Genomic DNA, 25,331 nt, shown 5'->3' with positions numbered 1-25,331 from the left:
AGTTAGGGAAAGTAATACAAATTATCACACATTTTCATTCTAGTCCTCATTCAGCAGGAGCCAAAAGAATTCTTTACAAGGAGGGAAAAAGAGAAAGGCCCCCAAATAAGGTCTATGGCTTGGACAGTAAAGCATTCCTACAAAAATTACAGACATATCATTTTTTAGACATATATATATATTAGTAACAGTGAAACACCTTGAAAGATTTAAAACAGACTAACAGGATCACATCTGCACTTTGAAAATATCCTCAAAATCATTGAATTGTACATTTAAAATAGCTGAGTTTTATAGTAAATTCTCTCTCCAGCTGTAGGAGAAAAAAAATTTCTCTAGCACCTTAAGGACAATAAATTGGAATACGCAAAGCTGGAATAGACTGGTTGCAGTTTGGGTGAGGTCCACCTACTAAAAAATGGTTTGTGGGAAGGAAATTGGGGTTCAAAGTTAAAGATCCTGGTGGAACGCAATTTAGATTCCAAAAGTGTCTTGACTTTAGCTTTAGTGCCCCTGAAGACACCACAGCTTGCTCCACAGTTAATGAGGTAATGGAAATAAATGAATGCACTTCTGAGACATATGTTTAAAAAAAATGCTTCTAGGGTTTATTTCTAACAAGTGGGAAATAATAAAATAAAATTAACATAAGCTTCAGCTAGAACCAAGTTTCTTATTTTGCTTTTTTCCTTTTGAACAAATTAATTACACACCAACAATCTTCCTTTATTACAACATAAACCCAGGAGGAAGAAAGGAGACAGGTGAAGGGAAGGGAGAATGGGTTTGAGGTGGTTGTGATAACAAGCACCAAAAACTTTCTTCAACCAACTCTATTTAAAAAACGTTCTTCAACCAAATCTATTTAAAATTTAAAAAAAAAAATTTAAACCAACAAACCAATAACGATGAGGACAGCTATGTGAAAATCCTCCTCCTGGGTGGATCAGGAGAAGGGAGAAGAAATGAGAGGGAAGAGAAGAGGGAGGATGGAGAAAGAGGGAGGTGAGGTTAGTGTAACATAGGTTGGCCAAGGTCATTAGTGTAGTGAAGAGAGAAAAGAAATTCCCCAGTTAGCATATGCATTTTGGAATGGTGCTGGGAGAGCTTCAGCACGCACCTTGCCTATCTACACATCCATCGATCTGCCTCAGACGTCTGGGAATGCTGGTTAGAGGCTACCAGGAAGGGATACTCCAGGGGCCAGCCCCCAGGAGTTGAGGTCTGAACAATACCTTGGAGTCAGAATACAAAAATCAAAAGACTTCTATGGTGGGCCCTGGAAGTGGCCACCTTGCCCTACTCCCCTCCCAAGAAGCAGGTTTGATGGTTAGAAAGAGGATCCTTCAGGTCAAAGGACAGGAGGTGGTCTGTTGGGGTTTGTGCTATAGGACTCAACCACTGTCACAACTGCTGCTGAGGTGGCTGCTGTGGGTAGGGAAGATGCAGTTGGGGAGTCAGTGTGGACAAAGGAACAGAGAGGCCTGAATTAACCACCAGTCCCAGCTCTAAGCCATTCTGTTTCTCTGGGGGGATGGTGCTGCCAGTAGTGTGGAAGGGAAGAGTAGGACCCTCACCCCCAGTCTCCTCCTCCAGCTCTTCTTCTTCCTGAACCTCCTCAGCCTCTGGCCCTGAGCTCCGTGCCCTCTTTGGCTCTAGTTCCTCTCGGCCTGGGTCATCACCCTCCCCACCCCGATCCACCTTCCGCCGCCGCCTCTTCTCCAGGGCTCGGCCTCGTGCCCGACTCCCATGGTGTTCTCCCTTCTCCAGCTGTGATGAGATAGGCAGAAAAGGATTGTGGGACATTGGTCAGGCCTGAGCTTCCTGCCCAGTTGGTCTGACCCCCTGGTCTTATCCATGAACCTCTCGTCACCTCCAGAAGTGTGCGGATGCGTTCCAAGTTTGGAGGCTTCCCAGCCTGTAGCAGTTGCCAGATGCTGTAGTTCTCATCCAAGGTTACCTCAAGCAAGTCACCTTCTAACATGAGCTCCTCTAAAGGGGCCCGGGTTGCCTCAGGCAGCTCCAACATGGGGCCAGTCAACTGGGGCAACAATGAGGACAGCAGCTCCAAATCTGGAAGGTTTTAGGGGCAGGTTGGGTTAGAAGCTGCCCAGATTTTACCAAAACCACCATTACAGATAAGACCATATGTGACATCCAGTCAACCTACCTCTCTTACCTAAGCCTTCCCTTGGAGCTATCTTCTCAGGACTGGTCACACTGTCTCCGTTCTCAAGTAACCCCTGGATCTAGCAACAAGAGCAAGAATAGGTAGGGATAACTCAACTGAAAGGCCAATTCACTGCTGTAGGGTGTATAGTGGCCCTAAAGAACAGTGTAGAACTGCTCCATGGGGTTTCCAAGGTTGTGATTTTTATGGAAGTAGATTGCTACATCTTTCTCTCATGATGGGTTCAAACTGTTGACTTTTTGGTTAACAGAAAATGCACTTGCCCAAAGTGCCACTAGGATTCATTTCAACTAAACCAGAACCACATTATACTCATTCATCCCGCCCTGCCCACCCCTCAACTTCTGCCAGCTTAGAGACAGACAAGGAGCATCATCTAAAGATCTAGGTAGAATGTAGAATGGCAGGAAGACAAAGTTGGAGATTAAAAACGAAAGGATTGTGACAGGGCTGGAGCCTAAGTAGGGATAGCAGCTAGGATAGGAATCTGAGGGCAAGTGTTGGGCTGGCAGCTCACCTTAGACATATCTTTGCCACTGTCCTCTGTGAGAGGATCGGACACAGAGACCGAAGGATAGGTGGGGGGCTCCTCCAGCCTGGATTCAGATGTAGAATGGCAGGGAGGCAGGGTCACATGAGCCTGAAAATTGAAGGATAGGGACAGGGCTGGGGCCTAAATAGGAGTAGAAGTTAGGATAGAAATCTGAGGGCAAGTGTTGGGTTGACAGCTCACCTTAGGCATATCTTTACCACTGCCCTCCCTGAGAGGGTCAGAGGCAGGGACTGAAGAAGGGTAGGTAGGAGGCACCTCTGGCCTAGGTTCAGCCTGCACCCACTGATGAAGCTCAGCAAGCCGTCTCAACAGTGCAGTCACATCCTCAGAGGCCAAAGCCTGTCTGGCTCGGCCTTGCCAGCTGATAGCCCTTTCTGTGAGGCACTGCAGAGCTTCACCCTCGGGCAGGCGCACAGGCAGTCTCTGGAGAGCCACTAGCAGTGCCAGGATGGTCTCAAGGCGTGGGCGCCGTGAGCGCATGCACAGTGGACAAAGGAATTTGGTGTCCCACTCCCACCATGCCAGCAGTGGGGATGAGATGGGACTAGACCTCGGGGAGCTAAGAAGGCGAGGCACCGACACACATTGCCCATGGAACCAGTCCTGACACAGGTCACACTGAAGAGCCCCCACCCCAGCAGGCACCTGCCCACACACACAGGTGGACGTTGCAGAGGAAGCTGTGCTCAACGATGACAGTGGACTGGGTTTGGCTGAGTTGGTGCGACGCAGTTGCAGGATACCCTCCTTCTCTTTCTGTTCCCCCTCCTTGAAGGCCACAAGCTGCCATGCCCAGGGCAGGGGGAAAGCAGGTTAGGACCCAGTGCCCCTCTTCCTCTCATTCCCTTAACTAACTCCCAAACTAGGAAAACTGAGGCTTGGGGGGTGGGGAGCCCAGATGGTCACCCAGCTCAAGAGACACTATCATCACCAGATATCAGTAGGGAGATATTAAAAACCCAGCTTCTCTCCATCTATGCCCAAGCTCCTTACCACAGAGCCTGGGTCCCTGAGGTCCTGTGCAGATAGCCCCAGCAGCTCTGTGTCAGATTTGTACAATCCCAGCTCCTTCTCCAGCCACCGGCTGCGTTTGATGCTGTCTGAACCAGCATCTGCACATGGGCAGAGCACCTAAGGCAGGCAGGCAGAGCAGGAATGAAGGACCTTTCTCCCTAATTCCCCTGCTAAAAAACTTGTGTTGTCATATGAACCATTTCACAACAGCCATACCAGGGGCAGGTGATGCTGGGCCAGGGTCTCAGGTCTCACCTCCAGCAATGTGTAGCAAGAATTCTTTTTGAGGAAGGTCTTGGATGCCTTCTCCCTCCATGAGTGTGCCGTCAGTACTTGCAGCTCTAATTGTCTCAGTTCCTCCAATCCTACGGGTAGGTCCCGGCCCACAGCTACCAAGCCTTCCAAGTCGTCCAAGCAGGGGTAATGGTCACCATTCTGGGAACAGGGACAAAAGAAAGCTCATTTCAACTTAGCAACATCTAATACTTGCTGGCCCTGAACTGGGCATCACTGTCCAGCTAATTCTTGAGTTAGAGAAAATAAATTAGAAGAAAGAACAGCTATCTATTTCTCTCTACCCATCTCCTATATCCACTGCCTTAGCACCAAAATGTCAAGTCAGTCTTCAGGATTACCAGACTAGTTATTCTGCTATGCTCTGCCTCTTCAACTGTTCTTGCCATGCCTACAGCCCCTATCTAACTCTAACATCACATGTTCCTCTCTGTACCCCCATTTTCGTTCTTACCCGCATTCTCCCTCAGGAGAATCCCTCTTCAAACTACTGCCCAGGCACATTTGTAGCTTCGGGTTTTTTTTTCTATGTGCCATGCTCCTTTACCCTAATTCAATCCAACTTAACACAAAACAACATGTATGCTATCCCTTTCCAGCTATACTAAAGACATGGGTTGGGGGTCCAGGAATGAGGACAGGGTCCTCACTTGGATCTCATCCACATCAGCAATCCAGGCCCTGGCCTTAGCAAGAGCCTCCTTGAGCGCCTGGATGTTGGGCAGGTGAACAGGGATGTTTTCTGCCTCTCGTATTATGGCCTCCAGGGTGGCTGGTGGATGCTTCTGCCTAAATGTAGGGGGTTAAAAACAAACAAACAACAAAACCAACAAACTTGGTATACAGTGTTCTACCTAACCAGAAGTCTAACCTAGTCATCAACTTAATCTGCATTGGGGCCTGGAGTGCTGTTAATCCTGTTGCCACTTTTACTTACTTTCTGTATTATGTCAATCTGTCCCAGATTTATGTACTCAACTTTTATCTTTGGCATTAACTTCTGTATCTTGCTTGTCCACTAGTCTGTACACCTATTCTATGTGTAATACCCTACTACTAAGATCTAGCCATCTATCCTTGTGCTTGTGTGTGCACATGTTGGCCAGTAGAGGTATTGCTTTATATATCTCTTTATCTGTCCATCTCTGCCTCTACATGTATATATATTTGTTTGTTAAAAAACTAAAAGATAGGGAAGGACGATTAATACATCAACACAGAGTCTGGAGTCCAAAGCCACCCATGTGCTCTCCACTAGAGGATGAAGGTTGAGAGTAGAGCAGAAAGGGGAAGAGGTTTAACATACCTGGCCTCAAGGCAGAGATGAGCCTTCTCCTCCCAGCGTTCTGCAATGGTCAGCAGCTCCTGCAACTCAGCCCGGGCCTTATCCACAGCAGGGCTAGAGGCTACACTAGCACCCATAACCAAGAGTCCCCTCATGACAGCCAAGGTGCCCCTTCCAGCCGAGGGAGCCAATGTGCATTTCACCTCATCCAGCCATCGTGCTTGCTCTACCTGCCGCTGGAGTTGCTGGGCTTCAGGTATTTCCACCCCAAGTTGCTGTCCCCTCTCCAAAAGGGACTGCAGTAGTCCTGGACTGGAGGGCGCCGACATCAGAGCCTCACGGGCTTCAGTCCGGTATGCTTCCACCTGTTCCAGAATATCCTAAAAAGATATAGGATGAACAACAAATTCCTCAATTGGGCTCATTTAGATCTACCATCATCAAACAGCCTTGCCTTATCTACCTTCTTTTGGTAAGAGAGCGCCTACCTTGGGCTAGACTCTCCTTCTTCTTCATACCCAAAGACAGTGGTTCCCCATACTGATTGCCCATTAGAATACTGTGAGGAATTTGCTAAAAACACAGATTGCTGGGTTCTATTTCTAGATAATCTTAATTTGGTCAGGAATTTATGCTTTATTTAATTCCACAGAGAATTCCAATCATGTAGCACCAAGAGAACCTCTTATAACTAAAAATAATAGTAAAAAAAAACTAAAAAAAAAAGTTATTTAGCTTAGTCTTCTCATAAACTCTTATGCTGTTATTGGTGTCCACTATATTATCCATGCTACTTATCCTTTACCTTCATAAACTTTATTCAACTTTCAGGTCCCACAAAACACCCTTGTCACTTCCTTCTTCTCCTCCTCCTCCAGCAAACATTCCCTTGACTCTATACCCTATACTCATAACCTTGCCACCTGTCCCTCATATCTCATTTGAGAGGCAGTCACTTTGTTTGCCTCATGTCTTTTATTATTTTTTTTACATATGCATCCTATCTTGGTCAAATACTTTAGGCTATATAAGAGAGCCAAGAGAACACTGCTCCTTTGGTCCCCTGGTCCCCCTGATCCCTCAAAAGCACTACAAATGCACCCCTCCTCACCTTGACATCCCCAATCTGGTGCATGGCACAAGGCAGGTTGTTCATCTGGTCCAGAAAGGCCTGGAGCTCAGCCAGGGTCATTTGAAGACCAGCCACCCTGTAGGGGCTATGGAGGTTTCACATATGGGGTTTCAAGTCCAAATACAGTCCCCTCCCCTTCTCTTCTAAGATCCAATATCCTCCTCACCACACATGCCCATTTTGATTTCTGTTATCCTCAGAGTTCACAGAGCTGCTCAAATTATAGGGAAAGTTTTAAGATTTTTATAAAACAAAGGAAAGAATTCAGCTGGGGAAAGTCTTAGAAATTAACTAAGGGAGCTCTGCTAGTATAGTCCATAGGGAGTTGCACTGCTAAACCAAAGGCCACACAACCTGACGGCTTGAATTCACCAGTAGCTCCATGACAAAAAGATGTTCAATCTATTCCCAAGTAATTTATAGTCTCAGAAACCCAATGGAGGGTCACCTATAAATCAGTTCTTGATAGTAATTGAGTTTTAGAAATTAACTGATGACAACAAAGCTGAAGTTCCAATCTATCCTCCACTGAAATTTTGCTTTATTTAATTCCCTAAATAAATTATTAAAACTACACAGTTATAATCAGGTGTATGTTTCTGCGTTCTTTTCTTGCCAAGTTAAACCTTGTATAACTTTTCCATGCCCCCCAAATTCTTCAGCCTGTCCCTAACATTTCCTCCAGATACTGACAAAAATAAGTATCTCTAGACATTCTTATCACTACGGCTGCCCTCTCCATCTCTCCATGTTGTCTGGTCTCCTTGCCTTCCCCAATTATCTCCCAGGTCATCTCATACTCTAGCACTTGTCAGGTTCTTGATGTCCACTCTGACCAATGGTGCTCTGAAGTCTATCCGTTATATCACTTTTCTTAGATGTTGAATCTCTCAGCAAGCAATCTATGCCCAAACACATCACACTGCTATACCCAGCTTCATGGCCGCTGACCAGTCCTAGAGCCCTAGAGACACAAGCTTCTGCTTCACTCAGGCAGTTCTTTAATCGCTGCAGCAGCTCGCTATTAGGAAATCTCCGCTCACGGGCCTCAGATTCAAGTGCTCTCAGCTCCTCAAGGCCTGGAGAAAGAATGAGATCAGCAAGGAGTAGGCAGTATTGAGGAAAGGCAAGTACGGGGGTTGGAGGACAGAAGAAAAGCGAATAGAACTTGCCTGTGGAGTACCTCCACCCCCCCCATCACTCACTGCGCTTTCGCCCATCCTCCACCTCCAGGGCCACTCGAACTTTGTTGGCCCAGGTGTCAAAGGACTCAGCCCGAACTTTTAGCTTATGCAGCATGGCAGGGAGCTCATCCAAAGTATACCGATATCTGGAAAAAAGTGGAGAGGAAAAGAGAACATCTGGCCCAATTTTGCATCCTCCTTCTTGGCCTCCCTTTCTTCAGGCAGGCCCCATGCTCACCGTAGATACTGCCGGCTACTAGAGCACTTGCAGAGGTCATTGATGTGAGAAAGGCAGACGAGGCCATCTGGGCAGTCATAGCAGGCCAGGGCTGATAAGAAACAAGTGGTCTTGCATTTGATGCACTGGCGCTCATCATCTGGGAGGAGCTCAAATGCTTCTCGCTCAGCCTCCGTGATGCCCTGAGGGTGTTCAACCCACATATGTTATATAGGGGAACAGAGTCATGGAAAAGCCATCACTGAGACTACAACCTATGCTCATGGTTGTAGGGGAGATCAAACCCCATGGTACACATTTGCCTCTATAAAAATTCACATTTTTAAGCTAGTGGGATGAGATAAAGAAAGATAAGTTAATATTAAATTAATATGTACTGAAGCAAAGAGAACTGTATAGTGAAAGCTAATAAGTAAAATTCTAGATGTGAAAAAGCCTTTAGGGTAAGGAAAAAAAAAACAAAACCCTAAACCTGGAAGAAGGCAATAAACTGAAATACAGAGAGTCCACACTACTGTGAGAGTTATCAAATGATAGGCTTGAATAGTATGGAAGGCACATACTACAAAACAATGGAAACTTCCAGTTACTCACTGCCCATTTTGTTCAATGAGCAATACTAGCTACTTAGTAAACAAGGAGAACTGCATGCAAGTATCTAACAATAAGTTAATGGTATATGCCTGCATCTAGTCTTTGGAGATACAAATGTTTCCTAGGAACACTGAACAATAAACTATGATGTTATCAGATGAAGACAATGCAATGTATTCCAAAAATAGAGGAAAAACTGGCTTTGCTGGGATAACTGAGAGACAATGAGCAATTTTAAGGATTTAAAAATTTTTTTCTATAAGAATTTCTGACTTGCATATGGGTGTGTTTAAAATCTATCTCCTGCAAACTTTAATGTAAAAAAAAGGGAGGGGGGGGAACAGACAAATGTCTAGAGACCAAAGTTTATTAGCAGTTACTAGTGGTGAGAAGTAAGGTAGATGGGGATAGTATTGCTTATGGAGTAATGAATTTAAGATAGAAAAAGAGCACTGATCAAGGAGTTCTGGTAGTGCAATGGTCAAAGCAACTGACAAAACCACAAAAGGTCAATAGTCTGAACTCACCATTGAGAAAATGAAGAAACATTTTCCATATATATTTACAGCCTTGGAATCCTTAAGGGCAGTTTTAATCTATTTAACAAAGTCACTATGAGTTAGAATCAACACAGTAGCAGTGAGTTGGACTTGGGTTTTTGGTTTAGGGTCATAGTTTCATGCTACACCTCAGTTAACTGCTCTACTAATATATTTAGTGCAACTATTCAAAAATCCTCCATACAATAGAGCACACTTGGAGTAGACTAACAGGTATAGCAACTGAGGCTGAGCTCTCAAATATGGAAGAAAAAGAGGAACAGTTGTAAGCAGACACTAGTGATTGGAATGTGGTGAGAAGCATGAATGTAGGAAAACTGGACACCGTCAAGAAAAGAAATGGAATGCATAAATACTGACATACTAGGTAAACGAGATGGACTGGCATGGGACATTCTGAATCAGAGAATCAAATGATCAACTATGCTGGAGATGAAAAGGTGAGGAAAAATGTGATTTGATTTCATAGTTAAAAAAGTAATTTCTAGATTCATCTTCAAATATCTTGAGTGACAGGATACACATAAAAGGAAGTCCAGTGAATACCACTGTCATTCAAATATATGCACCAACTAGAGCCAAAAGGATGGAATACAAGATTTCTACCAACTTTTGCAGTCAGAAATCAACTGAACATGCAATCAAGATGCACTGATGATAAAGGGTGACTGGAGTGCATAAGCTGGAAATAGGAAAAAAGGATCAATAGTAGGAAAACACTGACTTGGTGACAGAAAAAAGGCTAGAAATAGAACGGTAGAATTCTGTAAATTGTACTCGTTGCAAAAACCTTTTATAAGAAACATAAATGCAGACTATACACATGAATTTCACCTGATGGTATGCATAGGAATCAGATTGATTACATCTATGGAAAGACTTGCTGGAGAAGCTCAGTATCAGCTGTGAAAACTAAGCCAGGTGCTGATTGTGGAACAAACCACCAACTACTCATATGCAAGTTCAAGCTAAAGAAAGGTTAAATCAACCACAGGAACCAAAATTTGACCTTGAGTCTATCCCACTCAAATTTCAAAACCATCTCAGGAACAGATTTGAGGCCTTGAACACTAATGAGTGAAGACCAGATAAGCTGTGGGAGAGTATCAAGAATATCATCCATGAAGAATGCAAAAGGTTATTACAAAGACAGAGAAGGAAGAAAAGATGAAGATGGATGTCAGGTGAGATCTGAATATTGCACTAGAGTGCTGAGAAGCCAAAGCAAAGGGAATAAATTAAGGGAGCTGAACAGAAGATTTCAAAGGGCAGTTTGAGAAGGTAAAGCAAATAATTAGAATGAAATGTGTACAGAGCTGGAGTCAGAAAATCAAAAGGGCTGAACTCGCTGAAGGAACAGAACAAATTCAAGCCTTGAGCTGCAGTACTTAAGGAAGCCTTAGGCAGAATATTAAATGGTCCAGGAAGCAATAAAAGAAGATGGAAGGAATATACAGAGTCACTGTACCAAAAAGAATTGGATGACACAGAAGAACTTCATGAAAAACATATATGCAAGAGCCTGTAGTGATGAAAAGTTCAAGCTGCTCTGAAGGAATTGGCAAAAACCAAGGCCCTAGGAATTTATGGAACACCAACTGACGTATTTCAACAAACAGATGCTGCTGTGGATATGCTCACCAATTTGTGCCAAGAAATGTGGAGAATAACCACCTGGCCAAATGACTGGAAGAGATCCTATTTGTGCCCATTCCAAATAAAAGTGGCCTGAAAGAGTGCGGAAATTATTGAACCCTATCATTAATATCACACACAAGCAAGATTTTGTTGAAAATTATCCAAAAAACAACCAGAACGGCACATCAACAGAGAACTGCCAAATGTGCAGTCTGGGCTTAGAAGAGGCTGTGGTACAAGTGATATTATAGCTAATGTTAGATGGATCTTGGCTGAAAGCAGAGTGCACCAGAGGAATGTCTATCTGTGTTTGTGGCTAACTCTGAGAAGAATGGAAATTCTAGAATACTTGACTGTGCTTATGTAAAACCAGGAGGCAATATCAAAACAGAGCAAGGAAACACTACATGGTTCAAAACTGCGAAAGGTGTATGCCAGGGATGTGTCCTATCTCCATACCTTTTTTTTTAAAAAATAAATTTTTAATTCTTTTGTGTGTGTGTACACTGTCAAACTGGATCTGACTGGTACAGGAAGATATTGCCCCTCCTTCTCTAGCAGAGAATCTGGTGGATTCGAACCACATACCTCTGGGATCTCCATACCTTTTCAATTTCTTTGTGGAACAGAGAATCTGGGAGGCTGGGCTCTATGAAGATAAATGTGGCATCAGGTGGAAGACTCATCAACAATCTATGATATGCAGATGACACAATCTTGCTGTTGAAACTGAGGAGGACCTGAAGCACTTGCTCCAGAAGGTCAAGGACTGTAGCCTTTAATATGGATTGAAGCTCAACATCAAGAAAACAAAGATTCTCACCAGTGGGCTGATTGGCAGCATCATAATAGACGCTGAAGAGATTGAGATTGTTAACAGCTTCAGCTTGCTTTACTCCAATCAACATTCTTATTATCAGCAACCATGAGATTAAAAGACGAATTGCACTGGGAAAGTCTGCTGTCAGGGACATCTCCAGAGTACTGAAGAGCACAACAATGTCAGTCTGGAGACTAAGGTATGCCTGATCCAGGCCATAGTCTTCACAATTATTTGTTATGCATCAGAAAGCTGGACAATGACTAGAGATGAGAGAAGGAGAATTGATGCCTTTGAGCTGTGGTGCTGAAGAAGAGTACTGAATATACTAGACTTCTAGGAGAACAAATAGGTTCATCCAAGAGAGGGTGAAACCAGGCTGCTCCTTGGAGGCAAGAATTCTGAAACTTTGTTTAATATACTATGGGCATGTTGCAAGGAGAACTCCTTGGAGAGCGACATCATGCTTGGCAGGGTGGAAAGACAGCTCAAGAGAGGAAGAGTGTGGATGAGATGGATTGCCTCAATGACTGGGGTAATGGGGGTAGGTGTGTCAGAGACAGTAAGGTTGGCTCAGGATAAGCAGGGTTCAGAACTGTTGTCATATAGACATATAAGCTATATAAGCTGGTCGGTATGAGTTACTAGCGACTTGATGGCAGTAACAAAAACAAGATTATACTTCCTAGTTTGTTGCATAGTCCGTAGGGTCTTAAAACTTGCGAGCAGTCATTCAAGGCAAAACAAAAGATCTTTATTCACCAATGGAAAGAGTCAGAAACAGGATAAGGAAATGATGTGCCCTATGAGACCAAAAGAACTGAATGGTGTCTGACAACTTACTGAACATTTTGATTAAAGATTCTATAGAAGAATCCTGATCAAATAGGGAGGAAATGCAGAACATAATTTCAATGGACCAAGGACATTCTGAAGCTAAAGACAGTCTTGGAGCCTGGATAAACTGCCCTTAAAAGGCCTATTTGGCCCTAAGATAATTTTTACATAGGCTTGTGGCATACTACATTATGTCTTATGCTAACCAACAGGTCAGCAGTTAGAAATTAGAAGCTGATCTGCAGGATAAAGATGGACTGCCTTCTCTAGTAAGAATTTACAATCTCGGAAACCTGACTGAGGACTGCTGAGTTGTAATCTATATAAGGCAGTGGGCTTGCTTTTGGGTGTTAGGATAATCTTTAAACCTTAAACCAAAAATAACCCCTGAAGTCTTCTTAAAACCAAACAGTAATTTGGCTTAATAAGTAAAGAATATCTGCCTTGATGGTGCCCAGCTACCACTGCTGATAATTCTCTTAAGGGATCACCTGGACAGAACAGAAGGAAATGTGGAACAAGACTCAAAAAAACTTTTGTTAGGCTTACTTGTCCAATAAACACTGATGTGGAAACTTGAGACTATGATCCTTAGTCACTCTTAAAGCCTGGAATAAAACCTCCATGGTTAAACTTTTGGCTAAACAACAGATAGGCTTACAAACTGACAAATACCAGCAGGGAGGTACTCATTCCTTAGAATAATCAATTATATAAGGTCTAAAGAGAATCATTTGCTCATGGGTTCCTGAAGATAGGAAGGGGTAGAGAAGAAGGTTGTTATAAAGATCAACAAAGATAAAGCAATAGATGACCTAGAAAAGTTATCTAAGCACTTAAAATAAACCAAATCTTTCAGTAAGAAACTTAACCAAAGAAAGAATTTGGCATCAATTATGTCTTCTAAAGCTGGATAATATTCTAGGGATAAAGACTCTGGTTTGGGACCATGGATTTCTCTGAGAGTTGGATGCAACTCTCTTCTCAGAAAAGAACTCAAATATGCAAGCACTCTTACAGAACATCAATACAGGAGAGATTCTGAACTTTAAGAGTAAAAAATTCTAAATGTCAAAATAAGAGTACCTATTCCTCTCATCTCTTTCCAGAGACTCAAGCAGCTAGAGTCATTATTTCTACCATTTAAGAACAATATAAAATGACTCTTAGAGTTAACTTTTCAGAGAGAAAATGATGCCTGGGAAAAAAATTCCAGCACTTTACCAATTGACACCAGGCTGGGAGACTCCAGACTTTCAACACTTACCACAGCTGTGATTCTCCTCACAGTCCACTTTCACAGCAAAGTTGTTAGCCAAATAGGCAGTAAGAACCAGCTTTGTAATGTCATGGGAGGACTCTAAGTCAATTCTCTACTTGGGTGAACATGAACTATTAAGGGGAAAGCTAAAATGAAGGAAGTTGACTTCCTAAATCTGTAGCAGCTTCTACTCATCTATATATACAAATGACATATGCTTAACTTATTGTTAGGTGCTGGCAAGTTGACTGTGAGTCATAGCAACTCAATGAACAACAAATTTAAACTTTGCCTTATCCTGCACCATTATCACAATCTGTGTCACGGTCAGATCCATTGTAGTCATTGTCAATCCATTCTGTTGTGTGGATTTTCCCCTTTTACTGACCCTCTATCATTCCTAGAATGATGTCTTCTTCCAAAGACTGGTTTCTCCTGACAAGTCCAAAGTAAGTGAGAAAAAGTTTCATAATCCTTGCCTCTAAAGAACACTACAAGACATATTTGTTGTATTGGCAGTCCATGGTATATTCAATACTTTTTGCCAACGTCACAATTTAAAGGCATCTTTGGTCTTCCTTATTCATTGACCAATTTTGAGATGTACAGGAAGCAACTGAAAATAGCATGGCTTCTATCAGAAGCATTTTTGTCTTTAAACACATTTTTCTTTACCACTTTAAAGAGGTCCATAACAGCAGGTTTTCCCAAGACTAATGTGGCTTTTGATTTCTTGATAGCTATTACCATGAGAAAAATCTATTAAAGTAGGACCCTTTCTACTTGTTAATATTATTTTTGTAGTTTAAATGTAGGGAGTTCCAGTGATCTAATGGTTACAGTTGCACTGCTAGGTGGTTCGAATCCACCGCTATTCTATTCTATTTCTAGCCTCTGAAAACCCACTGAAGGTCAACTATGAGTCAGTTCTGACTTGATGGCAAGGAGTTGAGTTTAAATGTAATAAAATGGCATTTCCTAAAAATAAATAATTTATATTTCAATCATTTTTTCATGTACTAATATCATCAACAATAGCAACAGCTGCTATATTTTAAGTACAGTTAACAGGACCCTAAGCATAAATCACTTTTGCTCATTTTATAATCAATTTAACTGGCAAGTTAGGTATTCACTTTCATTTTACAGAGTTTTGTTTCATTTTACGAAAAAAGTGGTTGAGTAACTTGAAAAGGCACCCAGCTCAACTTATTACTGGTGGGAATTTCATACACTGGTTTGTCTCTGGGGGAGCTCTGGTGGAGCTCACGGGAAGTTACACTGGTAATCCAAAGAGCAAGGTTTTTATCAGTTTTAATTTACCAGTAGCTCCTCGAGAGAAAGATGGGCAACTTCCTTATACATTTCACAGCTATGGAAACCCAATGGAGTGTCAGTTATGAGTCAGTTTTGATCTGATGGCAGAGTAAATGACTGAGTGACTCTGTGTGTCTTGTTGGATTATTTAAGTAATGATAAACAGTAGCTATGCCAGCACCTAGTATGGTCCATTTACCCAACAAAATATCATCATTAATCCACTCATCCATTCGAATAAGCATTATATTATAATCACCATTTTTCAGATGAGAAAACAGACAAAAAATTGCCCCAAGGTTGCTGGTAAACAGAGCAAAGAATGGGATGTGGTTTTCAACCAAGTTGTACCCAGTTCTTTTTACTATACCCAGAGAACTGACCCTATCTTCTACTTCTTGCTGCTACCTACCCTCCCACCTCTACCAGGTTAGGGTACTTGACTCAGAGTAGTACTCTCTCGGCCACCCACCTTCTCCAGCAAGGCCTTTCGGAGACGTCGCTCTTCTTGAACCATGATAAACATTTCCTTATGTACAGCTGCTGCCAGATTCAGGTCCAGCTTCTCTGGGCAGGCAGCCATCTTGCAGATGAGCTCCTCATGGGAGAAGACACAGTATCTTCGGAGTCGGCGGTAGTGCTCAATGCACTGACGTCCAGCAGGCAACTGTGGACAAGTTTATGGTTAGGTGCTTCAGCCTCCCCTAACAGTAATTTTTCTGCCTGCCAGCCCACCATACTCCAAACTCACCCAGTCAGCAGTGCAAAAGTTCACAGCCTCAGCAAAATTGTAGCCTTGGTTGAAGCCACTATGGTAAGCACGGGGGAAAGTGATAACAAATTCTCCTGCACACTGATTTGTACGGACAACCTAAGGAAGAAAGTCAAGGTTGGTAAATGTCAGTTTCTCATAGCCTGCTTAAACTTAATATAAGTGTAAGGTCCTTATAAAAACAAAGGAAGAGCCTCAGGAACACAATCTGACAACAGAATTCCAGATCTGCCAACACTGAAAGAAGGACATGGCCTGTGCTCACAGGTTTTTTTATTTGGATTGACAGAGGAAAGGAAGATTTTAGTCAAAAGGTAGGGACCCGAAAAGACTGGGTAATGATGGACAAGGTCCAATGGTGCCTGATTTTTTTAAAACATAATGAAACACAGTGTGAATCAGGCATAGTGTGAAACACAATGTATATGAACTTTGTGAGCAAACCGATATAAAATAAAAAAAATAATAATACTCAAAAATAGTAGGGAACAAACATACACCAAAATATTTCCTAGTACACAATGAAAACTAAAAATACTATGTCTCATTAAATTGGCAATGCTGTTTTACCAATATTTATTTTTATCAGTCATATATATATGCAATGATAAGGATCAAAGGTTTATATCAAAATCAGCAAGCCCTGACTCCTGTCATTCTTTCCTCAACAGAGAAATAATTTTCACCTCATTATTTTGGTGGTTACCTTCACATTTCAGCACCTTGGAAGATAGGTCTGGCAATCAAGTCCCAAATATTTCAACCACTCAAAACTCAATGGTGCACAGATTTACTCTAATATACAAGGGGGCAACATGTGTCAGAATCTACTCTCCCTCAACTGTTTTTTGTTTCTGGGTTTTTTTGGAGGGGAGGGTCTCATTCTGTTCCATTTTCTATGCATGTATTAATGGTTTAATACTACACTTTCCAGTCGTTTTTGGATAATCTTCAGTACAATCTTGCTTGCATGTGAAATTAATGATACTGTTCTATAGTTTCAACACTCTGTTGGGTCACCCTTTTTTGGGATGGGAACAAATATAGATCTCTTCCAGTCAGTTGGCCAAGTGGTTGTTCTCCAGATTTCTTGGCACAGCTCAGTGAGCACAGCCAGGGCAGCATTTGTTAGCTGAAATACGTCAACTGGTATACCATCTATTCCTGGGGCCTTATTTTTTGCTATTTCCTTCAGAACAGCATGAACTTCTTCATCACCACAGGCTCTTGCTCATATGATGTTTCATGAAATTCTTCTGTGTCTGCCAATTCCTTTCCATACAGTGACTCAGTATACTCTTTCCATCTTCTTTTAATACTTCCTGGATCATTTAATATTCTGCCTAAAGCATACTTGATTATAGCAACTCAAAGTTTGAATTTATTCTTCAGTTCCTTGAGCTTAAGAAATGCTGAGCGAGTTCGGCCCTTTTGATTTTCTGACTCCAACTCCTTGTACATTTCATTGTAATATTTTATTTTGTCATCCTGTGCTGCCTTTTGAAATCTTCTATTCAACTCTCCTGCTTGCTAAAACTGAGGAGGACATGAAGTACTTGCTGCAGAGAGTCAAGGACTCAGCCTCCAATATGGATTGAGGCTCAATGTCAAGAAGACAAAGTTTCTCACCACTGGACCAATTGGCAGCGTCAGGATGGATGGTGAAGAGATTGAGATTGTTCACACCTTTAGTTTGCTTGGCTCCACAGTCAACACTCTTGACACCAGCAGCCAGGAAATTTAAAAGACATATTGCGATGGGAAAGTCTGCTGTTAGGGACCTCTCCAAAGTACTGAAGAGCAATGGTGTCACTCTGGAGACTAAGGTGTGTCAGATACAGGCCACGGTCTTTGCTATCACTTGTTATACATCAGAGACTTGGACAATGACTAAGGAAGATAGGAGGAGAATTGATGCCTTTGAGCTCTGGTAGTGGGGAAGAGTACTGGGGGTACCATGGACTGTTAGGAAAACAGCTTCATCCTGGAAAGGGTTAAACTGGGAGGCTCCTTGGAGGCAAGTTTTCTGAGGCTCTGTATAACATACTTTGGACATGTTATAAGGAGTGACAAGTCCTTAGTGAGGGACATCATGTAGGGTGGAGGGACAGTGCAGGAGGGGAAGGCCTTCTATGAAGTAGATTGATTCAGTGACTGGGGTAATCGGGATGAATGTATCGGAGACAGTGCGACTGGCACAGGGCAGAGCAGAGTTTAGGGCTGTTGCACACAGGGTCGCTATGAGTCGCAAGCGACTCAATGGAACATAACAACAACAACTACACTTTCCAATCTCCTTATCAATTTTCACCTGTTAGTAGTCTCTTGGGGAGCCTTCAAATTCTTTTTCCAATCTGGAGTAACTATACACCTAAACCGTTACTTATCCTGTGATAAACCTGTCCCTAGATGCTATGTCTTCCTTTTTTACTTAATGACCTAGAATCTTCCAACAGTGTCCTAAGAAACAATGGAAAAATTTTAATGTTTCACACTTGATTGATAATTTGATTATATACAGAATTCTAAATTTGGTTGTATACAGAATTAGAAATTTAAAACTACTTTTAAAAAAATTTTATTATTTGTGTGTGTGTGTACTATCAAGTTAGATCTGACTGGTATAGGAGGAGATTGTCCCTCCTTCTCCAGCAGAGCATCTGGGGATTCGAACTGTGCGCCTCTGGGATTGCAGTGCAGCTTCTTGCCAGTAGGCCACCAGAGATCCTTAAAATAATTAAGGCATTATATTTCAGTCTTCTAGTTCCAATGTTGTTCAAGTCTTAAGACATTCTGATTTGAATGGCACAATGCTTTGAATGAAACTTTTTCTCTCTCAGAAAATTTACAGGATTTTAACAATAACAACAACAACAACAAAAAAAAAATCACAAAATGTGCCCTTGGTGTGGATCTGTTTTGATCTATGTACTAGGTGAGTTCTTTGATTCTGGAAAATTTATGTCCTTCAAAATATACCTATGTCCTAGAAAATATACTTGAATAATTTCATTAACAATGATATTCAGGTTTCTTTTTCCTTTTCAAGTTTATTTTTCCCTGCCCGGTCTGTCTCTCTAAATTGAAGATTTTTTTTTGATTGTTGTTTGGTTCTCTTTTGTTTTAAAGGTTTTACTCAGTTGTTCATTAATGTGTGGCTGTCTGATTATATTTAAAGATATCAGGTTGTGGTGTTGGGCCCTGTTTCCACAATCTCCTGCGCAAATGGGCTTCGTGGCTTAGGTGTTTGTTTTTTTTTTCCTCTCTCCTGGTGTTCTGCCACCTGTGATCACGCAGAGGCCCGAGGGGTCGCTGCTGAGGTTTCCACCAAGCCACAAACAAAGGCATGGTGGCCATCCCCTCCAGCGGCTCGCTTGTGGCCACCCACAACTACTACCGGCACCGTATGGGATCCACTTCAAGTAACAGCTCCTGTGGAAGCGCTGAGTACCTGGGGGAAGCCATTCCCCACCACCCAGGGCTCCCCAAGGCTGACCCGGGCCACTGTGTTGGAGTCCCCAGAGCGCTTGGGACCCCCGGCCTCTGGCAGTGTGGTCACCTGTGACCTGGTCCAGGGAAGCAGCCTGGCAGCACCCAGGCGGCACTGGCCCCGGGCTCCTCTTGAAAGGGGACCGTCACCACCACCACCACCACCAACGCCTTCCTGAGGGGCTTCCATGAGCACCTCCCTGCCCCACCCCATAGATGAGGCAGGTGCACCAAGTGCAGAAATGGGTGGTTCTTTCTATTTCAAAAAAGCAAAAGACCAAAAAGTTGCGAGAACCCCATTCTTTACTGTCTAATCACACGCGAGCGTTTAGAATATCCATAGCTGTTTTATCCACCCCAAGTGGAAATAAACTTGAAGCCACCAAAAAAAAAAAAAAAAAAAAATATCAAAGGCTGAATGAAATTTCTAAGCATACACTTGAAGCTTGTCAGCTGTGACCTTCACAACAGGGTGATCTGGCTGGGCCATTCAGTGTGGGGAACTCTAGGCTGGTTAGGTATTAGAAAGAAAACAACCAATTTCTTTTTCCTTAAGGAAAAAGTCATAGATGACAGTTGAAAGGTGATGGCTAGAAAACTCAAAATCCAGTACTGTTGAGTTCCACTATTTATAGACTACAATCCAGAGACTCTTGTTTTAACCTCTTCAAAAAGAAATCATTTGCTAAAGAGGGAGGATCAGATTCCCACCATGGAAAGAAATTTCAGTTTCTTATATAGACTTGAAATTATTTTATTTTAATCCTGTCCAAGGCGCTATAGTAGTTAAAGCATTCAGCTACTAATCAAAAGGTTGGCAGTTTAGAGTCATCAGCCATTCCATGGGAAACACACAAGATAGTCTACTTCCACAAAGGTTTACAGCCTTGGAAATGCTATAAAACAGTTCTAATCTGTCCTACAGGGTTATTACTAGATGACAGAAAGTGTGGCTTTTTTTTTATCTTAATCCTGAGAACGTCTGGTGCAACTGACTCGAATTTTGGGGGATTCGGAGTTTCTATCAGGTTGGTTCTCAGATGTCTCAGGACTGGCATGAGATTCAGCTTCCCCATTTATCTATTTGCTAGTTTTTGTTGTTGTTTTGATATTATCAATTTCTCCATCTCTGTAATTTTAATTCTCATTTTCATGGGTTATTAACATGTATTACAAAGATGTAACACGTGACAACAGTGAGTGTCACATTAGCAAATATAAAAGTGGGGAATAATTTCAAGTATTCCCTGTTTTCAAAAGAAACACACAGCATACAAAATCTGTTAAATGAGCACATAATATATGACTTATGTGTCTAAAATCACTCACTCTCTCTCTCACACACAGACAAGCACACACGTTTCTGTGCACCACTGAATCAGAATCAACCCAGAGCTGACCCTCCCACAGGTTTCAGAGGCAGTATATCACATGGGAGGAGACTGACTGCTCATCTCTCTCCTGGGAAACAGCTGGTGGATTTAAATTGTGCTCCTTTACACCAGAAACCTATTCCTTACCACTAAAGCTCCATATGTACATACACAAAAAGTACATTATTAGTATTATTTATGTGTCCAGTACATTTTCCTATGATTTTCCTTCACGTCTTTAACCAGAAATGAAATTCTGTACTTCCTCTTCAAAAACTAGCACAACTAGGTTATTATTAGATATCAAATTATGCTGTTGTTATGTACCCTCAACTCAGAATCAATCCATAACTGACCGTGCAGCAGGATTTCAGAGGCACAGGAGATTGCCCATCTTCCTCCGGTGGAGAAGCTGGTAGATTTTACCCGTGTACCTTTGGGCTGAGAGTGCAGCTCCTTACCACTAGGCTAACAGTTGCTGTTGTTTGGTGCCACTGAGTACAACTCATAGCAACCCTATGAATAACAGATCTGAACCCTGTCCTATTCTGTGCCATCTTCACAATCTCCGACATCCTCAAGCCTGTTGCTGCAGTCACTGTGTCAATCCATCTGGTTGAGGGTCTTCCTATCCTTCATCAACCCTTCACCTCCCCAAGCATGTCTCTCTCCAAAGAATAACACCTCCTAGTAACATGTCCGTCATGTGTGAGATGAAGCTAGTCAATATGGATTGCATCTCAACATCAGGAAAACAAAAACCCTACCTATTGGACTGATAGGCAACATCACGATAGATGGAGAAAGGCCTAAAACTGTCAATGACTTCACTTTACTTGGATCCACAATTACTTTACTTGGTATTAGCCGTCAGATTAGGAAACATACTGCATTGGCAGTCTGTAGTCAGGAAGTTCTCCAAATTATTAGGAAGCAAAGATGTCAATTTGAGGACTAAGGTGTGGTCTTGGTCATGGTCTTTTGAGTCACTTGCTTTATATCTAAGAGCTGGACAATGACTAAGGATGATGGAAGAAAAACTGATGACTCTGAATTTTAGTGTGGGAGAAGAGTACCAACTAGGCCAACAAAGATCCTTCAAAGTATATTTTGCCATAAATCAAATTATACTGTATCACAAATTTACTATTTGTGTTTTATTGACTATACAAAGGCACCTGACCCTGTGGATCCTAACTAACTATGGTTAAACACTGAGAAGAATGGGAATCCTAGAACAATTAATCATACTCATGAAATCGATGCCTAGACCCAGAAGCTCTTGCCCCAACGGAGCAAGGGAACACTGCATGGTGCAAAATCAAGAAAAGTGTCTAAGTGTGTGTAAGGTCTATATCCTTTTTCCACACTTAATATATATGCTGAGCAAATAATTTGGGAAGCTGGACTATATAAAGAAAACTCTGGCATCAGAATCAGAGAAGACTCATCAACAACCCGAGTTACACAGACAACACGATCTTGCTTGCTGTGAGGACTTGAATTGCCTGCTGCAGAAAATAAAAGATTATAGCCTTCAATATAGATTACATCTCAACATCAAGTGCCTTGACTTCTTCTAAACCCAGCTTGAACTTTTGGCAGATCTCTGTTAATATACTGTTCTAGTCATTTTTAAATACTTTTCAGAAATATTTTGCTCGCATGTGATACTAATGATAGTGTTTAAAAACTTTGACATTCTGTTGGGTCACCTCTCTTGGGAATGGGAACAAATATGGATCTCTTCCAGTCAGTTGGCCAGATAGTTCTCTTCCAAACTTGACAAAGACTGGTGAGCACGTCCAGGGCTGTATCAGTTAGTTGAAACATGTCAACTGGTACTGCATCAATTTCTAAGACCTTCTTTTTTGCCAACCCCTTCAGTGCAGCTTTCTTCCTTTATTACTACCAGCTCTTGATCATATGCTACCTTCAATATTTCAGTATCAGACAATTCTACAGTAATTACATATTCCCTCTATCTCCTTCTGATGCTTTTTGGACCATTCAAGATTTTCCCATTATATCTCTCAGTATTAAAACTCAAGGCTTGAAGTTGGTTTTAGTACTCTGAGTTTGAGAAATGCCAAGTGAATTCTTCCCTTGAATCCTTTTTTTTCCCCCCTTGTACTCTTAACTCCAGCTCTTTGCACATTCCATGATAACAACATTCAGAATAGGAATCTCAGAACATCCAATCATGTTCATCTAACCTAGACCAAGAAGCTGTTGTCCAAACATTGATGATGTTGTTGTCTTTGAGTCGCTTGTGACCCATAGCGACCCTATGTACAAGAGCTCTAAACGCCGTTCTATCCTGTGCCAACCTAGCCATCTCAAACACAACCATTCCCACCACTCCAGTGTCACAGGATCGATCCATCTCATCGAAGGTCTTCCTCTCCTTCGCCACCCCTCTACTCTACCAAACATGATGTCCCTCTCCAAGGACCAGTCCCTCCTTGAACATGCCCAAAGTATGTCAGTTGAAGCTTCAGAATCTTTGACTCCAAGGAGCATTCTGGCCTCACCTTCTCCAGGACAAACCTGTTCTCATAGCAGGCCATGGTATATTCAACACTCTTCTCCAGCACCACAGCTCAAAGGCATCAATTCTCTATCATTCCTATTCACTGTCCAACTCTCTGATGCATAGCACGTAATTGCGAAGACTACAGCCCGGACCAGGCGCACCTTAGTCTCCAGCCTGATGTTGTTACTCTTCAGTACTCTTGAGAGGTCCCTCATAGCTGACTTTCCCAATGCAATTTGTCTCTTAATTTCCTGGCCGCTGGTACCAAGAGTGTTGACTGTGGAGCCAAGTAAACTAAAACTGTTAACTATCTCTACCTCTTCACCATCCATCCTGACGCTGCCAATTGGCCCAGTGGTGAGAATCTTTGTTTTCTTGATGTTGAGCTTCAATCCATATTGAAGGCTGCAGTCTCTGACCTTCTGCAGCAAGCGCTTCAGGTCCTTCTCAGTTTCAGCAAGCAGGGTTGTGTCATCTGCATAACGCAGGTTGTTGATGACTCTTCCATCAATTCTGATGCCACATTCCTCCTCGTGCAACCCAGCGTCTCGGATAATCTGTTCTGCACACAGACTGAAAAGGTATGGAGACAGAAAACATCCTTGATGGATCCCCTTCTTGATTTTAAACCATGTAGTGTCTCCTTGCTCTGTTCTGACAACCGCCTCTTGGTCTAAGTATAGGTTTCGCATTAGCACAATGTCCAAACATAACAAGGCTTAAACAATGCATGGTTTAAAGTCAAGAAAAGTGTGCATCAGGGCTGTATCCTTTTCTCCACACCTCTTCAATCTGTATGCTGAACAAATACTTCAAGCAGTTGGACTCTATGAAGAAAAATGTGGCATCAAGATTGGAGGAAGACTGATCAACAACCTGCATTATCCAGATGACACAACCTTGATTGCTGAAAGTGAACAGACTTGAAACATTTGCTGCAGAAGATCAAGGACAACAGCCTTCAAAATAGATTACATCACGACATGTGAATTGGGCAAACAGGTAACATATAAAGAAAACACTGATATCAACAGCTTCATCTTATTTAGATCCACAATCAAGACTGCTGGTACCAGGAGTCAAGAAATTAAATGACAACAACTATAAGATATCATCTCACACCAGTTAAAATAGCAAAATTTAACAGAACAGCAAGCAACAAATGCTGGCGAGGTTGTGGATAAACTGGAACCCTTATTCACTGTTGGTGGGCGTGTAAAATGGTGCAACCCCTGTGGAATGCCGGCGAGGTGGTGGAGAAACTGGAACCCTTATTCACTGTTCGTGGGAGTGTAAAATGGTGCAATCCCTGTGGAAAGCGGTATGGCGCTTTCTCAAAAAGTTGCAAATAGAGATATCATTTGACCCAGCAATTCCACTACTGGGAATATACCCCAAGGAGACCATAACTGACATCCAAGCAGATATATGCACACCCATGTTTATTGTGCCTTTGTTCACAATAGCAAAGAGTTGGAAACAACCTAACTGCCCATCAACAAACGAATGGCTAGAGAAGCTGTGGTATATTCACACAATGGAATACAAGGTTGCACTGAAAACCAAGGAACTCATGCAATATTATTCGAAATGGTTGACTGTGGAAAACATTATGCTGAGTGAAACATACCAGCCACAAAAGGACAAATATTTCATGGTGCCACTGTTCTAAAACAGGACTGACCTTGGGGTTGGGGAGAGACTGAGTAAGATGGATTCAATAATGTATACTGCACTGAAACAGAGGAGGGAGAAAACTGTTTCAAAGAGATATGTGATTAGGTATTTCTGTCATGACAGGAGTAAAGAGTGATGGCTACATGGTGGAGTGGACCTGGGGGAGGTTTTGTAAAACAATGAAAGAATTTTTTTTTTACTTTTCCAAGAGGGTAGTGCTCTAGGGGGAGGCTTGGGAGGGGAGAAACGTACAACAATGAATGAATGGAAATCCAAAGCCTCTGTAAATTTTTAATGAAATTAATAACAAATTTAAATGTAAAAAAAAAAATTAAGCTAGAGTAAGGATGGCAATGGATTTATAACTGTTCATAACTGTATCCACATTTACAATATTCTTCTTACCAAAACCATTTATGGAAAATAGGAATGGCATTGGAACATGTATCTCTGGATTGGAAATGATCATATTGTTAATATTTTGAGCCTTAAGCTTAAAAGATTATAATGTTCAAAATTGTTTGTTATATATTTGTTTAAATTTTCCCCTCTTTTAACAACTGGGA

At 42.1% G+C, this 25,331-nt stretch overlaps 1 protein-coding gene across 3 annotated transcripts in view; it reads right to left on the bottom strand.

Moving 5' to 3' along the window:
• Positions 1-909: 909 nt before the first annotated feature.
• KDM5C (lysine (K)-specific demethylase 5C) overlaps positions 910-25,331 on the bottom strand; it is a 52,244-nt gene continuing 27,822 nt past the window's right edge. For 2 of the 3 annotated variants that reach the window (XM_006898891.1, XM_006898892.1), the window contains exons 13-26: positions 15,670-15,789; positions 15,391-15,585; positions 7,892-8,073; positions 7,675-7,799; positions 7,401-7,548; positions 6,449-6,554; positions 5,359-5,717; positions 4,703-4,841; positions 4,014-4,193; positions 3,738-3,875; positions 2,925-3,527; positions 2,171-2,249; positions 1,874-2,073; positions 910-1,770 (exon numbers count right to left, since the gene is read on the bottom strand). In XM_006898891.1, coding sequence (XP_006898953.1) covers positions 1,405-1,770; positions 1,874-2,073; positions 2,171-2,249; positions 2,925-3,527; positions 3,738-3,875; positions 4,014-4,193; positions 4,703-4,841; positions 5,359-5,717; positions 6,449-6,554; positions 7,401-7,548; positions 7,675-7,799; positions 7,892-8,073; positions 15,391-15,585; positions 15,670-15,789 — 2,940 coding nt within the window. In that variant the 3' untranslated portion in view covers positions 910-1,404. The remainder of the gene's footprint in view (positions 1,771-1,873; positions 2,074-2,170; positions 2,250-2,924; positions 3,528-3,737; positions 3,876-4,013; positions 4,194-4,702; positions 4,842-5,358; positions 5,718-6,448; positions 6,555-7,400; positions 7,549-7,674; positions 7,800-7,891; positions 8,074-15,390; positions 15,586-15,669; positions 15,790-25,331) is intronic. The other variant, XM_006898893.1, reaches the window with a different exon arrangement.

Source organism: Elephantulus edwardii, unplaced genomic scaffold (assembly GCF_000299155.1).
Source record: "Elephantulus edwardii isolate Elephantulus edwardi_28Jun2011 unplaced genomic scaffold, EleEdw1.0 scaffold00239, whole genome shotgun sequence".
In the NCBI taxonomy this organism is placed as follows: domain Eukaryota; kingdom Metazoa; phylum Chordata; class Mammalia; order Macroscelidea; family Macroscelididae; genus Elephantulus; species Elephantulus edwardii.
The sequence above is the reverse complement of the archived record's forward strand: the minus strand, read 5'-3'. Positions and strand labels throughout refer to the sequence as shown.